Here is a 15745-nt window from a genome sequence, read left to right on the forward strand (position 1 = left end):
GTCCAAACCCTCCTAAAAGGGGTGGGAGTTGGAAACCTTTAACTAGCTGTGAAAATGCAAGTGAAGAAAATGCAAACTGCAGAAAATGCATTTCTCAACAGCTAATGTTGAGGTGCCTCTTAATAATAGAAAACTGGTCATCCAAGGCAGTATAAATAGGTTATGTTAAACTGTATGAATATGATGCAGGGTGTTGCTAGCAAAAAGCAGGCATATTAAGTCCTAAATAATAAAAGTGAAACAATATACAGCAATTTCTTGGGAAAACCCTACTACAGTAAAGTCTTTTATCCCCACTTAGCAGCTGTCATCTGACCGTAATGTAATTTGGCTTGGTGAATAGACTGAAGTTCAAGTTTGCCAGGAAATACTTAAATGGAATCCTACTCGTGTTTTGAATGCAAATTGGAGATTCCCTTGCGACAAATGGTTGGAGGAAAACCAATTATTTCTTCTGTTTGACATCAAAAAGTGCTCTGTGCAACCAGAGGAGCATGGTCAAACTCCTGTACAAAGAGCCAAATTCAACTTGCTGGATGAAGCCTATCAAATGCAGTTAAAATGAGAGACATTGTATTAACACAGTATTAAGTAAAAGCTTTAAAATGAACAAAATCTGATTTAAACGCCAATTTTGTGCAGCATACACTACAAAAAACTTCAACATTCTAATCCATGGATTATGAGGGAATTTATCTTCATATGGAAGATCACATTCTTGATGCTTCCATAACACCCCGAACCAAATTCTCACTGATTGTTTAAATTGATCTTTGCAACCACCTGCAGCCAACATGCCTGAGCTTGACCATGAACAGATGTCATTGCCAACATGTCTGGTGACTTTTCGACATCCCAGTCCCTCAGTGGTGTTTCATGGTGGCTGCTGACTTTAGAGAAGAGCAGTGAAGTCTGTGTATGGGTGGAAATAGCTTCTTTTGGCAAAGAAAATTCAAGGTGAACTGCACTGAAAGTTTGAAAGCATCCACCTCAGTGAAGTGCTCCTCCGCAAGACACTGAAAACCTTCCAGCTCTCTAGCTCACCCTGAGCTTTGACTTTGGAAGGCAACCTATTCTTCCTGGACTGTGGTTGACAACAAATACTCATGAAATGTTTCATGAGTCACTCTTACCATGCAGTTTAACTATAAGCAGCATAATCAACAAGTCACCAGAATCCCATTCATTTCTTTTAGAGCTGAGTAACCAGGGAACCTCTGCAACTGTGTACAGTCAACAAGCTTTTCAGCTGAGAAACATTGTGCATGGCTGAACTTGTTCACTCACAATTGAGTGTTGAAGAGTTTAATTTAAATGTTCTCTTTCCTTTAATAAATTCTACCTAATTAGCACTTTCTATCCTGCGATGTTAACTCATCAAAGCAATGTAACACTATGAAAGGCAACGCTAAAGCAGCTAAAAATATGAGTGGGCTGTTCAAATTTCTTGTAACCGCACAGCCAAGTTGCTCACAGTAAGGATGAGGAGGAAAAACATTACAGTTTGTAGTAGTTTCTCTTGAAAACATAAACACATATTGACATGCAATGTAACCATGGTAACCATCTCACGCTACAATGAGCAATCTATCACCTGTGCATGAGGTGGTGTGGTGTAGAAGTTGGGCTGTCAGTGGGAAACTGGCATATTGTCAACTGATGTATACATTAGGTGAGCAGACACTGCAAAAATCAAAGCTATTTAAATACATGATTGGCTTTGACTCAAGCAAAACTATATTAATGGAAACATCTTGAAAGTAGGATGTATAAATAGTCCAATTTAAAAAGATTTCACACCACAATCAAACCACACCAAAAAATCTTACAAAGTAAAAAGCAGATAAAGAAAGCATGCAGAAATTCATTGTGATGAATTTTGTCCCAGCCCTGCTAAGGCATTTTTACACGGGTCAGCTGTGCAAAGACGGCTAAAGAAAACATCTAAGTCTACAACTGTCTCAAGCTTTTATGGCAGTCTTTAGTCCTGTGGCTGTGCATCTGGGGCAGACTTGCTGAAAACCTTCTGGAGCTTTTTAACAGCACGTCTGTTTAATGTGTGTTAGGAAAACTCTAAAGGTGGAGATTTGTGGTGTGCCTGCGTGAGTACAATGTGTGGTCTGTGGGTGTGTCTGTGTGTGACTCTGAATAATGCATGAATGTACAGTACAGCATGCCATTTTTTAAAAATTTGCTCAAATGTGTGTTACTGTGTGTACAGGGCATTAATGTGATGCTTGTGTGTGTGTGTGCATACATCTATCTGTATGTGTGTGTGAGTGTGTGTATGTGTGTGTGGGGGTGTTTGAATTTGAATATGTATTTCTGCTCGTGTAATATATGTATGCATGTGCTTCAGTGTGTGTGTGTTTGTGTGTGTGAGAGAGAGAAAGAGAGAGAGAGAGAGAATAAAACAGAGGACTGGTAGAATCCCTCAGCAACACTAATATGAGAGAATGTGAGCACGTCATTCAGTCATTCAGTCGTTCGGCAGCACTCATTAGCAAAGCCAAACAAACAGGGCCATGCCTCTGGCCCGCACAAAGACCACATTGTGTACCAGCCCTTGCCACAAGTGTAGCACCAAATGCAGAGTTCAAGGCAACGGAAATGAAAGGTTAAAAAAGAGCTGAAAGCGGACCAGAACGAGAAAGGGGGATGGTCGAACTGAATGTCCACATTAGTCAAGCTGACCAACTTTTCTGCATACGGACCCCAAGAGAATGGGAAGTACAGTTCCCATACAAGACTACCATGGTCATTGTGAAGTAAAAATGTTATGAAAGGACACTGATGTAATAAATTCAGCAAATGAAACTGGGCCAATAGGGACTATAGGGAAACTGATGATGGCACCCCAAGTGAAAAGAGTGGGACACTTCCCATAAAATAGTGCCATTGTCCTGTCACTGTGTAATCCTTTTCTTAAGGAAGTACAGTACGTTGGTAAAGTGAATTAAACCTCATCCATATCAGAAATATCCTCTAATTCAGACACTCTGAAAATAAAGTATAAAAGTTCATACCATGAGAAAACAATCGATAACAAAAAGAGCTCTGTGCCTACCTCAAGGTCATCCAGTGATCGTGCCAGGCTGAGACGTTTGGCAGGGCGACGTTTAGAGGCACGGACAGCACCCATGCCCCAAAACCTGGAGCCCTATCAGAATAAAAAAAAAAAAAAAAAAAGGATGAGCAATGAATTAAAGATTGATACCCACTTCTGACCTCACATATATTTTGTATGCAAATTTGGATTTTATTCAGGTTAGTGGTTGTTTTCATGCATGTCCCCTCGTGTGAGTTAATGGACTGTCAGCCACCATTACTGGCTTCGTATTACCATAACTACCAGTCACACCCCTTCATTTCGCTTAGAACTGAAATTTAAAACACTCAAAATGGGGCCTGACTGAGATAATGTGATTTTGTTCTAGACAGAATTTGTTTTGTGTAATTATCGATAGTCCAGACAAAATCTTGAAGTGTAAAGAGTCACAGATCATGGTGCTTCATCACTGTGAGCCTATTAGAAAATGAAAATGCACCTAAATGATAAGTGGCTCTCGTTAAGTCAATTCCAAACAATATCAGGAAATACTTAAGGATTTCAACTGATTTGACAGACTTGGCGGCGGAATTGCAAGGCCCACATGCTGTACACTCAGATAATGAGCCTAGAGCTTGTTATCTGCTCAGTGGCTAGCCCACATTACACTGCAGGTCTGTTTCTAGTCTGCTCAGACAGAAGTACAATGCGATGGTAATTTCACCAGCTAACATCATGAAGAAACCATTGTTTTCCACCTGCCTATCGCATCAGGAAAGATATCTATTTAACTTAATTCTTTTCATCTGCGCCTTTTCCTTACTTTTCTCTCTGATGTGCTAAATGGACAAGAGAATGCATTTTAGACAGCATCCCCTGTTGTTATTACGATTTAAGAAGCTGAGGCTCATGTCTGAGAAAGAATAAAGAATTGCAGATAATTACAGCAGTATGACATGGGCTCTACCCTGTAATTTACTTGGCTTCCTGTGCAAGATTGTCTTCTTTCTGATCTGATGCAAGCTGGGGGACAGAGATGCAATTCAGGCCTGCTTTGTGGACACAGGACAGTGCCTCTTTGCTTATGTAAATGGGCCAAATTGAAGTTAACAAAACTGTACTTTAGTCACATTGTGCTGCTCATATTTAGACAACACTTTCTCAGACACACACTGCACAGTTCTTCAAATTTTGTCTGAATTTTAGGTATTCAGACCTTTCAATATAATGTCCATAAAAGTGGCTGTGTATAATAACAGAAAAGAAAAGTTATGCATACCCACAAAATGAAACTCCTTATGTGTCTGTGAATAATTACTAGAAACTGGTTCTCACACAAATCTGAAATTGTACTATTACCCTGTTTCCCCAGGACAGCCCTATTTTCTCAGAACTAGATAGCAACACAGGGACATCTTGTGGGCAAAGAGGAGAGCAACACTAAATCAGGCTCCATCTCTCCGCAGGTTCATGAAAATGACGTCATTGACTAACAACAGGTGCCCTCTGAGCTCATTTCACACTCACCACCAATTGACTGTTGAAAAAGTGATATTGTATTTCATGTTAGGCGCCACCAAAACCAGACTTAACACCTCTTGTGTGTCTGGAAACTCAACTCCCAGAGACCATTTAATACTTCCCGTGGCATAATGTTGAACAGAAATGAGGCAGACACAGATGTTCTCCAACAATGGAACTATTTAAGGATTAAGGATTTAACACTGATACTGAGAAACTAAGAGAAATTAGTTGTGAAGACACGCTATATATAAGCAAAAATGTGACTCATCATAAATGTTTAAAATACAATGCTAAAAAGAATTGCACAAATCATATTTTAAGTTTACGTTAAATGGCTATGCCTGAAATATTTTGTCTTTCAATTAAAAATGAGTGGATGTTAAAACGGTATCATACTAACTTTGTTACTGCCGTCTTTCCGTTGTTTCCCACTCTGTTCAAGAAATCTTCTGGTCCACTCTTCTCTCGGAGGCAACATCATAGCCTCGGCTGGCTGGTACCTGTCTGAGGGGATCTGACTCATGGGGGGTGGCAGAACATTTGGTGGGCTGGTGCTGAGGCTCATGCTGGAGGACCAATTGTTGGTCGACATCGGCTGGGGCTCAGGATCACCATTGCGGACTTTAGGCCACTTCTGCTTTGAAAACCACCTTTGGCTACCTCTGAGAGGGTTTGGCTTTTTGCCCAAAGGCAGAGGAGGTGGTGGAGGCTTAAACTGAAACTCAAGCCTGGGAGGGGGACCTCCATAAAGGCTGGCAAGAGAATCAGGGCCAGGTAACGACTCTGAAAGGGAATGTGTGCTAATGCTGCTTCCTGGATTAAGATTTAGGTTTGTGCCATTCTGGGTGAGGTTTGTTGGGATGAGGTCTTCCACCGGAGGATAATCCCATGGACAGCTGGGGAGGTGGGCCCCAGGGTGGTTTCCGATGGCAGAAGGGAAATCCCTGTCCGCTCTCTCCTCAGGGGGGGAAGCGTTGCCAATTCCACTGTCTCCGTTGCTGCTGGCACTGCCCTGTTTGCCAGTACTGCCATTCTCCTTGGCCTGCTGGTGTGCTTCCATGTCCAGCTTGACCCTAAGCCTCTCCACAGCCTCCCCCATGTCACTGTACAGGACAGACACAAAATGAAGGACATCAGGAGGAGTGTGTGGGAATTCCAAGCAGCCCAAAGCATCTGGGTCTGGAGTGCAGTCAAAGCCAAAGCGCCCGGCAATTCCCAGGTGGTCTTCATGGTGGCCCAGTTCGGGGTCAATGAAGAAAACATGGCAGGAGGCCCTCAGAGGACCGTCCTCAGGGACATTGCCGTTGGAAATATGAGCTGTAGTGACAAGGCAAAAAAAGCGCATGTCTTCAGCACACACAGCCCCTAAAACCAGGTTCTCAGCAGGGAAGGCTGCCAGCACAGCTCCTGCATCGTCACAAAGGCGGATACAGTCAAACATGACCTTCATCATCACCAGAGTATGGGTATTCTGCTCTGTACCCAGCTGGCGTATTCGCTCACGAATGGCCTGTAAGCAGTCCTCCTCGGATTCATTAGTATTCAAGATCAGCTCTGTGGAGCTCAGGTAGCCTACCACCATGGTCATGTTTAGAATACCCCAGTCTGGGTTAGCTTCCTCTGTGTCTGTAAAAACAGAGTCTGTGTCCCCACCTCGAGCTTTTTCTTCCTTTGGCTGCTCAGCTAAAGAGCTCCACTGTTGAGACCACTGTGACATATCAGGCTCTGACACTGGCCTCTGTTTGGCTGTGACTGCTTGACTCAAGTTACTTGAGGAATGACTGGAATGGTCTGAGATGGTGCGAAGAACTGCTACCTTCTGGAAGGGACTCTTTCCTTCGCTATCCCCAAACCCTGCATCACTAAGAATGGGGTTGCGCATGTTCCGGCTTTCAGCAAGCACAACCAGCTGCAAGGGCCCTTTGCAGCTGCCAATCAGCTGAACCACAGTCTCATGTGATGCAGTGGACACGTCATTTGTGTTGACGCTCATGATGCAATCTCCCTGTTTAAGTCCAACCTGGTCAGCAGGGCTCCCCTCTAGGATGCCACTCAACAGACATGGCCTTTGTCCTGAAATGGTAAAGCCGTATCCCGCCCGTCCACGGACAACCTCCACCCTCCTGAGCTCACCAGGAGGATTTAAGTCCAGACGCCTCCTTGCACCCTCGGGTTGTACCAGTATCCTCATTTTGCTGTGAGTAGTTTGAGATCCAGTGTGTGGGACCCGAAACAATTGTCTATTGCCTTATTGCCAACACTAATGTGTTGTTGTCATCCTAAATATAAAGTGGAGAGAAGAGGAGAAGAAAGTTTGTTACAATCCCATATTATAGGGACAGAGAATAATTCAATTTCAACAGATTCGTATAATGATGATATGGAGATATGGTGAAACAATGCGGTTGACATTGTAAAGCTGGGCAATATGGACAAAACAACAACTTTTTAAAAAAATCAACAATTATCAGTAATATCTTCAAACATATGCAAAATCACATTCACATCAAATTGCTCTTCATGCACTGAAATAAACAGGAATATAACATGAGATTTTTACTAGTAACCTATTTACCTTTAATTACTCAGTAAAATTAAATACGTTGAATTTATAGAGCACTTATGAAAACATAACTGCTGCTTGATGATAATCATTAAACCTCCAGAGATAAGGTTAGAGTGAGTGCGAGTTTCATTTTGACCAAAAGTACTTATTTTCCCAAGTCATATCATGACGTTAAACTTCTTTTTGCAGTTACTTGTTAAAGTTAAAACGTAGGATGCGTTTGGGTCCCTAGACAGCTTGCAAATAAGTCGTATATCCACCCCTCCACCCACCCACATGCTCCCCGAGCAGGGCGCCAGCTGGATCACCCACTCAAAAACAGTTCAATCACAGCCCGACGCTTGGTTTCGGTCAGTCATTGTGTTTAAATGTAAGGACTAAAACGGCTACATTTGAACACACTGAAACGACACCACAAAGATTATTTTCTAAAGGCGCTACATGGTTATTTTCTTCTTTTAAAGTAGCTAGTTTTTAAAAACAAGCCCTCAAAAACTGAAACTATTGATGAAGCAAATGTTTACTATTACCTTTTCAAGCTCGGTAAAGTTAAGTCCGCGGGTTTACATGTCCAAACGTGTACATTTCTCACATAGTGCGTCTAAAGTTTTCTTTTTTCTCAATGTTTTTTTTTTCCCTCCATTAATTTAGTAATCCATACGCCGACGCGAAAGCACCACCCTCCTCCATTCACTGCCGAGATTACAAAGCGTCTTTCATAGTAACCATGGCAGCGTAACGTCTCCGCAGCACGTGACGTATCCCTTTGGCCAACCACCACGCCTGTCATGTTCAATATTCAAACGTTTAAGTGACCCGATTGGCTGAGACTGACCGGAGCTGACAGCCTCATTTTGCACCACTGTAAATCAACTTGCAACGTCCAAACCACTTAAACGCACCAGTGTGGTTTAATAACCGCGTCTAAGAATGCAATTAAGTGTGTGTCAAAGTGAATCACGCCGGAAGGTTAAATTTAGAAACGCACAATGCTATCAATACTCTTCAACAAACTGGATTCAATTACGCAAATTAGACGGCTCACCCATTCCCGTGTTATTTTTTTTTGTGCAGATTAGAGGGCTTACCAGTGCCTGTGTTATCCGTGCAGCAGCATGCATGTGGCTCGCTGCAGTCACTGTGTAACCGCTGGTGGCTTGTAAACAATACATCTGGCCAAAGGGCTGCAACGGCTGCAAGGGCACTCAAGTCACATGGGTTTACTATGCTCAGCCCACATGCACAGGCTGGCAAGGTGTAGGCAATGGGAAGAAACTGGACAACTATGTCATCATATGTGAACTTAAAATACCTGTTAACAGTTTTTCCCTCAGGGTGTGCTCTCCCTGTGTGTTTGAATTTAAGAGTTTATGTCTGTATTTGCCACAGGACAGATTTTATTTGCAGTCTGACAACTGAAACATGTCTCTTCAGTGACATAGATGTATTTCCTTGAGCTGTTCTGTTGACAGAATGGGATCCTATGATATTTGCCTGTTCAGCTACCCTGGTTCCCAGTAGACTGTCATAGGTGCTATCACAGCAATCACTCTCATGTATCTGTTTCATTCTCTGTGGAGCTGTCTGTCTGTGTGAACCAGCATCACTCATCAGGATGACGGACAAGCTGCTCTGTCTGTTGCTGGCCATAACAAACTGACTGTTTCCTAGACACTATGAGCAACATTTGAAAGCAAAATTTCAATGATGAAAAACATTTTCATAATGGAGTGACGTCCATGGAGTTGACAATGTCGTGCAATGTTACCGATATTTCTCCAAGTCTTCTCAAAATCATCTGGAAGGCAATGTGTCTCAAAATGTTAACACAATCAGTTTTTGCTCTTTGAGTACTTCTGTATTTTAGTAAAGAAAGTCTGCTTCAGAAATTAAGCCAAGTCACTATACTGGTGAGAGACAGGAAATTAAGACAGAGCAATGCAGTTTAATTTAACGGCAGTGCAACGAACAACAGGAGGCCTTCACAAATGAACTCACTGGGATCTCAGGAAAGTGTCTGTGCTTTTATTCATATGTAAAGAGGACAGTATAATGGTGTCTGTCTTGAAATTAGCATTTATATGTGATGCGCAAAGCACAATGCCAACTAGATTTAAAATGTGCATAATGTTATTTCCATGGCCTTTTGTGTGGCCTTCTTTAGAACAAGCAGTATGTAAGCAGAGACCCAAGACAATATATAATCTGTGTGGTCACACAAATACATATGGAGTCAATTCAAATCCACTTAAACCAGGAAATGTGTCTTTATTGATACAAAGTCATTGTAGCTACTGTCAGTCATCAATCTTTTCCAGTTTGTTTTTCATGCAGACTTACATGAGTCTGGCATCATAAATTTGACTATCCATAGACAGCAATTCAGTGTTATCAATGGGAGACACAGTTTTTATTTTTACTATTAGAGAGCATATATCTGACATATTTCAAAGCTGATATTCAGTGAAATTACCTTTCATCAGAACAGTAAAGTTTGTGTGGCCATGTTGCCATCTGACATGTCGTTTCTAATTTCTCCAGGAACAGCAGGGCTCATTACATCCAGTACTTAATTACCATCTAATTCCCTTAACTAATAAGACAGCATGGTGCACAAGGCCCCAAACTCTGATGTTTTGGCCTCTAACCTCCCCTACTCGTAATTATCCTGGCACAGCAACAAAATTAAAGTGATGAGGTTTATTTTTGCATGACTGTTGTTATCTCAATAAAAGCATAATAGGATATTTCACAAATACCAAGACACAGGATCTGATATAGCTATACCTTGTGCTATCACCTTGCATGAACACAAAGGCTGTAACCTCTTATAGATTATAAAGTGTGAACAATAGGTATATCATTGACTTTATTAACGTTATAAATGTTCAACTCAAATGTAAAATATATACATTGTATATTCCTTTTGTGGTAAAGCAAGGCTTCAGGTGAGGCTGGGCTGGGATGGAGCCAAATCTTCACGCCTTGCTGGAATCCTTCGCCCCGCTCGGAGTCCAGGTTGCGGATGTGGCGGAGGGAGGCTGGATCATCTTCTCCAGGAGGTTCATCATACGTTCCTGGAGCTGAAGACACTGGACCTGGAGGAGGTTCTGCTGGTGCATGGCCCGGCGCACCTCCCTGCACGTCTCCTCCACAGCCCGGCTCGCCCTCCTCTGTTCCTGCAGCATGGCCTGCATCACCCGCAGTTTCTTCCTCTTCATCGACAGGTGCTTCATGAAAGCCCGCTTCTTCCTGGCTGGGGCTGGATGAGAGCTTGGGAGGAGAGAATCGACACTTTATGGCAGACAGTTGTTTTTTTCCCGTTAGAAATTCAAGAATATTTTATTACTATCATCCAGGACAAATCCAAGAAGTATTTGTGAACTTCCACTACTCTTTCACAAAACCAGAAACCAGAGTGCTAAGATCTCAATCTATGATTTAAAGGTGCATTATGCAAAATTGCTGAGGGTCAGTTAAAGTCAGGACTCTTTAAGTTCAACTGAGAAAAACTGTGGAATAACAATGAGCTTAGATGGTTGGGTCTGCATGGTTCACTACAAATCACTTATACTTTGCAGGTTTATTCTTTGAATTCTTTCAATTTATACAGCACATATCTGTGTCTTAGGTCCGGTGTCTGGCTTTGGACGAGAATTGTTTGTATTCACAGATATTTATTAGACGGTCTCAAACCACAGAAATAGCATAAATGTATTCTTAATTTGAATAGCACACATTGTGTAATGAAACACATTAGACAATGTGACAAAGTAAAGCCTTGTAAGTTATTTTTTCAGTGTATTTGAATTCACTAACTGGTTGATTGTTAACATGAAGCTAGAACACAGAAGTATAGTGATTAAAAGACTCACCCTCTTCACCTCTTTCTCTCTCTCTCTCTCACACACACACACAAACACACGCACACCTGCGTCTCTCTCTTAAAGCCTAGTTCCTTGTTACCTGGAGCCCAGTGTGTGCACACTGTCAGAGCTCAAAGAGTCCACTTCTTGTTTCATCTCCATCTCGTCTGAGGAGCCTGTGTACTCTGGCAGGAAGCCGATCAGCCCCTCTTCTGTCTGGGGCACCAGGGTCTCTGCCGACTGGGAGGAAGTGGACGGACCTGCAGTGGAGGCCTGAAACTCAAAGGAGTTCATCCTGCCGTTCTCCAGTGGCTTAGAGAGGATCTTCTCAATGGCCTTGTAATATGGCCAGTCTGGTGTCTCCCCACTCTCACTGCTGGTGCATTTCAGTCTCCTGTGTGAACAGAACAGATGTGGTTACATGTTTATTGTCAAGTTATCATTATAGTCAAGAAAAAGTTTTCAAAGTGTGCAATTTCAGCATGCATAACAAGTCCCAATTCTGGATGAATATGTAGCTCAGGTTCACCGAGGAAGGGCAGACTTCTATTACACTTGCCTGTATTGGAACGACATGTTGGTGATTTTCATCTTGATCTCCTCTTTGTAGCGTTGCTCTCCAGTCAGCTCGAAAAACCTCTGGGACATCTTCTCATACACCTTTGCGTTCCTTTTGCTCATTTTCAGTTCGTTGTGGTGTTCCTCCCACACGTAAAGAAGGGCTTTCATTTCACCGTCAGTCCAGTTACGGGCCCGCCTGTGTTTCTCACTGTGTCCCGGCACGAGGTAGTTGAAACTGTCCTCTGAAGCCATTTTGAAATAGTTGTCCAGGCCTATGCTGGCACAATTAGCAAAAATAGAGTCTACAGAGGTTGAGTTTGAAAACCTTTTCCTTTGCTAAGGCCTCTGTAGAGGTCTGCAGTGAGGGAATGAGACCTGTAAACAGGCACACACCGTTCTGCCTGTGCCCTTCCCCCTAGCTTAGCTGAAAGAGGACTCAAAATGGGGCCTAAGGCAGGAGAGGAATCCGGTTAAAAGCTTTTAGTGGGGTTTTCGTCACTGTGATGTCAAGTTGCCTTGGCAACGGTGAAGGAGGCCCTTCATTTTCCCTCCCTCTCCCTCTCCTCTAACCACTCCCATCCGCTCTCTTTTTCCCTCTCCCCTGCTCCACTGGCAGCACAAAAAGCTTTTAGCTGAAAGGCAGCAGTGGAAGCGCACAAGGTTGCTGACAGTTTTGAAATATAAGCCGCAGGGGACGGAAAAAGAGAGCGAGACTAGGGGTATGTGTTTCCTTGGCAACAAGACATTGGATCTGGCACACAGCCAAGACATTGCTCCATTTAAAAGCTTTTAATAATAGACAAGTCCTTTTGAAACAGGAGAGGGAGGATTTGCTTGAGCTGACATTGCACAGAAGAGGAGAAAATACTCCCAGCTTGCTGCATATATACCTAAATAGCAAGCAAAAGTGCTCCACTGAAACGCTGTGAAACACTTTGGGAGCAAATTACAGGGGAAGACAGTAGGCAAAACAGCAACATGTGGTGATAAACGTACCATTAGCACCCCTGCAATGGAATACAGTAAGTCGACCGTCCTAATCAGCTTTGCTTTCATAGCCTTGGTCGACGACAATGGACCCCTGCAGAAAGGGTTTCTCTGACCAGTTGGAGACCCTTCCCCTCCCCCTCTCCTGGTCTCCACACAGGGGGCGGGTCTCTGCCGTCTATCCTAATACTTCCATGTCTTTGCCACTCTTTTGTCTACCATGTGCACTTCTCCCTGTGCCCCTCTCTCTGCCTGCCTCAGAGACTCCCTTGCTGCTCAGCTCCTCCCATGATACTATGTTATGCCACAAAAGTTCCCCGGCTGACACAATTAAAAAGCAGTAAAATGAGTGTATAGCCCGGATGTCTCTGTGGTGCATGTGACATCCCAAACTCCTCTCTCTGTCCAGCATCTCAGCCACAACTCCCTCTCTCTCCATATTCATCTCTGTCAGCTTAAGTGAGCAAACAGTGACACGAGCAGAGATTGTAATGCGGTAAAACAGTCAGTAGTCATCTGTGACCCGTCTTCACTCCATCTTTATTAGTAGCACTCGTTGCTGTCACTCTGTCTTAACTCAGTTTTGGCCCGATTAGACCCTAAACCCATCTGCTCCTCAGAGGCCTGACAGACGGCCAGTCCATTCATCATACCACAAATTGGCAGCCTCGCCCAATCCATCACATCTGTCGCTTAAGATAAATGTAAGCTCAGTCTTTGCAGAGACGGAGGAGCAATTGAAAGTTGATGTGAAAGGCTATGTGTGTTTTCTTTTCACTGCGGCCTTCAGGGTGTGTTGAAATCTGATGGCTTTTTGATGCTCGACTGACTTCTTGAATGTCTGTGATTATTTCTGTGTTGTGATAAAAATAGGTTAGATAGCTATTTCACACACAAAAAAAACATGTCTTCTGGATTTATTATTATACCTAAATGCCAATATACAGTAAGAAGTCTTGTGTTCTTAAACTGGAGTGCACATTATGTTTTTTCATTACAGCAGCTGCCTAATCTTTCTTGCCTGTTGCAGTGTCATGGCTGAATCCACTTAGGATCCATTATAAGTGTGTTTAGTTATCTGCATACCTTTTTTTTCTCGTCCATTAAGGTGGACATAATCCAGACTACTAATCCAGGAGCCAGACTAATCTACAGATAAACTGGTCATACGCGTCCCATGTCTAGAATTAGAAGTCACTAGTGTGAGTAATCAGTAAAATCTAACTACATTACAGTAACATAATTGGCTCAATCAAGACAGAAGGTGTATAACACAGATCTCCAAGATTGTTTTTCAATTTGTCCATGTACGGAAGAGAACTGACCAAAATCCACTCTACAAACTAAATTTCCAGAACAAGGATCTATTTTTATTATTCAGAGAATTAACAAAAACACTTCCAAGTACAGCTTAAAATGCTGTAAAATTGGAGACAAGCTCCACTGTTTGTATAGAACAGAATAGAGCAGTGTAAAATCTTTTCAAGTGCTGGTGATGTACTTTTAAAGGGACATATCACTTAATTTCACTTAGTACCATAATGATTTATTACCAGTCCATCCCCTATTGCCTATTCCCAGTCCAAGTCACTTTGGCTTAGACTGACTACAGAAGTCTATAAATGTTTGTGTATTGGCTGACTGCCATATACAGTATTTTACACAGTGAACAGTCGCATGTTTATTAAAGCTTGACAAAGTGGGATGATGTCCCAACATCTTGTCATAGTGAGCAAATGAGTCCACAGTCTATGGAGTCGGTGTCTTTTTGTGCCTCAGTAATCAAAATACTGCATAAATGGATGATTAGTAAACTTTAGTGATTTACTAGGCTAAGTGTAGTACATCAGTGACACAGGCGCTTGCATGAAGTAAGGCTCAACTGGGCATTGTGTCAGATTTACTTCACCACCATGTTCACACACTACTTTCGGCACTCTAGAGCCGGTGGTGTCAGCAGAGGAGGGTGTGCACTGGCGGTGGTAATCATTGCGGCTTCATATCATATGGTGTTAACTTCTGCAGGTGTCCATGACTGTCCCGTGTCCTCAGATGGCCTGCAGTGACCGCGGTCGGCTCTGCTCTGTGGCTTTAGCTGCTGTTTCCTATTTGAGGTAAGCTGCTCAACCAGTTGGGGTTTGTTGTGATTGATTACACTGTGTGGCTTTGCTGGTTTGTTCATTGTTTCTGTAAAAAAACAAAAAAAAAAAAAACAAAAACAAAAAACAAGGTTTTTACTGTGATGAGATTTTGGGGCTGCTCTTGCGCTGTTTCCACTGATAATTAATGGAAATTCTGTCATCTGTGATTCAATACATCACCGTATATCAGTGCACAGACTTAAAAGCAAGTGGAAACTAGAAACTAAATGAAATTACAAGTTATCTGTTGTGTCCAATAAGCAAGCCAGTGAGGCTACACAACAACTGTTCAAGCTCATGAGGCCTACGTGGGAATTGTGCGCATAATGGATCAAAGATGGGTCATCATGTGGCATGCTGTGGATTGGAAATTCAAAAATAGGCCAAATTAAAACAGTGGCAAGCAGCCATTCACAGGTTCCAAGCACAAAACATAATCTTTGACTTACTGTGACCTTAAGATAAATCTGAAAACATGCCATATGTATAAACTGTCACACTGTTGGTAAGTAGGACTCAGCCACCTGGGGATTTGAACCCTTGACCTTTGTTTCCCCAGAGCAGGTGACTTACTGACTGCACTGGTGAGGCATAGGTTTCCTGTACACCTTCTTACAACTTGTCACAATGATATCACATGTGCCAGACTGGGGTATCTTCTGTCTGCTTAAACTTATATTTAGTAATACAGAAAATGTGGTGTTTACAGGACCAGGTATAGTAATTTGTTCAATATCTCTGTGGCCTCACTGACATTTTTAAACCATATTTAAAACATATGATATCCAGCGTCTAAACAGGTTCTGTGATTAATTTGGTATCACTAGAGTGAAGTTTTTAGGAGATTTGGACATTAATTGATTTTTGCAATGAGGCAAACTTTTACACTTCAGTGGGTGTGCTGAAAAAAATCAGCTCGTTAGGACCCACAGTGTGCTATTAATGATTTTTTAAAATTTGGTTGAAGATGAGTGTTTAAAACCATGCCCCTTGTTGCTAATGAGTTTGGTTGCTGTAGCTGTTATAGTTGTGGAGATGCAGATACTTTTAG

At 42.5% G+C, this 15745-nt stretch overlaps 2 protein-coding genes across 3 annotated transcripts in view; both read right to left on the reverse strand.

The window, feature by feature from the left end:
- Positions 1-7839, reverse strand: part of rgs12a (regulator of G protein signaling 12a) — a 41040-nt gene extending 33201 nt beyond the window's left edge. For both annotated transcript variants that reach the window (XM_030076958.1, XM_030076957.1), the window contains exons 1-3: positions 7670-7839; positions 4974-6852; positions 3068-3160 (exon numbers count right to left, since the gene is read on the reverse strand). In XM_030076958.1, coding sequence (XP_029932818.1) covers positions 3068-3160; positions 4974-6764 — 1884 coding nt within the window. In that variant the 5' untranslated portion in view covers positions 6765-6852; positions 7670-7839. The remainder of the gene's footprint in view (positions 1-3067; positions 3161-4973; positions 6853-7669) is intronic.
- Positions 7840-10117: 2278 nt separating this feature from the next.
- Positions 10118-11818, reverse strand: msantd1 (Myb/SANT-like DNA-binding domain containing 1). Its single transcript, XM_030075738.1, has 3 exons — positions 11565-11818; positions 11106-11399; positions 10118-10412 (listed from the first exon to the last, which is right to left on the reverse strand). Exons 1-3 carry the CDS (start codon positions 11816-11818, stop codon positions 10118-10120), a joined length of 843 nt encoding a protein of 280 aa, XP_029931598.1.
- Between the last annotated feature and the right edge of the window lie 3927 nt (positions 11819-15745).

The sequence above is a fragment of the Myripristis murdjan genome, chromosome 18, assembly GCF_902150065.1.
Source record: "Myripristis murdjan chromosome 18, fMyrMur1.1, whole genome shotgun sequence".
Taxonomy (NCBI): domain Eukaryota; kingdom Metazoa; phylum Chordata; class Actinopteri; order Holocentriformes; family Holocentridae; genus Myripristis; species Myripristis murdjan.

Excerpts from the sequence above, each read along its gene's own strand:
- msantd1 (XM_030075738.1), bottom strand. The coding sequence starts at position 11,818 with ATGGCTTCAGAGGACAGTTTCAACTACCTCGTGCCGGGACACAGTGAG. Across the intron at positions 11,400-11,564 it reads AACATGTCGTTCCAATACAG|GAGACTGAAATGCACCAGCA; the intron begins GCAAGTGTAATA and ends CTGTTCACACAG. Across the intron at positions 10,413-11,105 it reads GTGCACACACTGGGCTCCAG|CTCTCATCCAGCCCCAGCCA; the intron begins GTAACAAGGAAC and ends TCTCCTCCCAAG.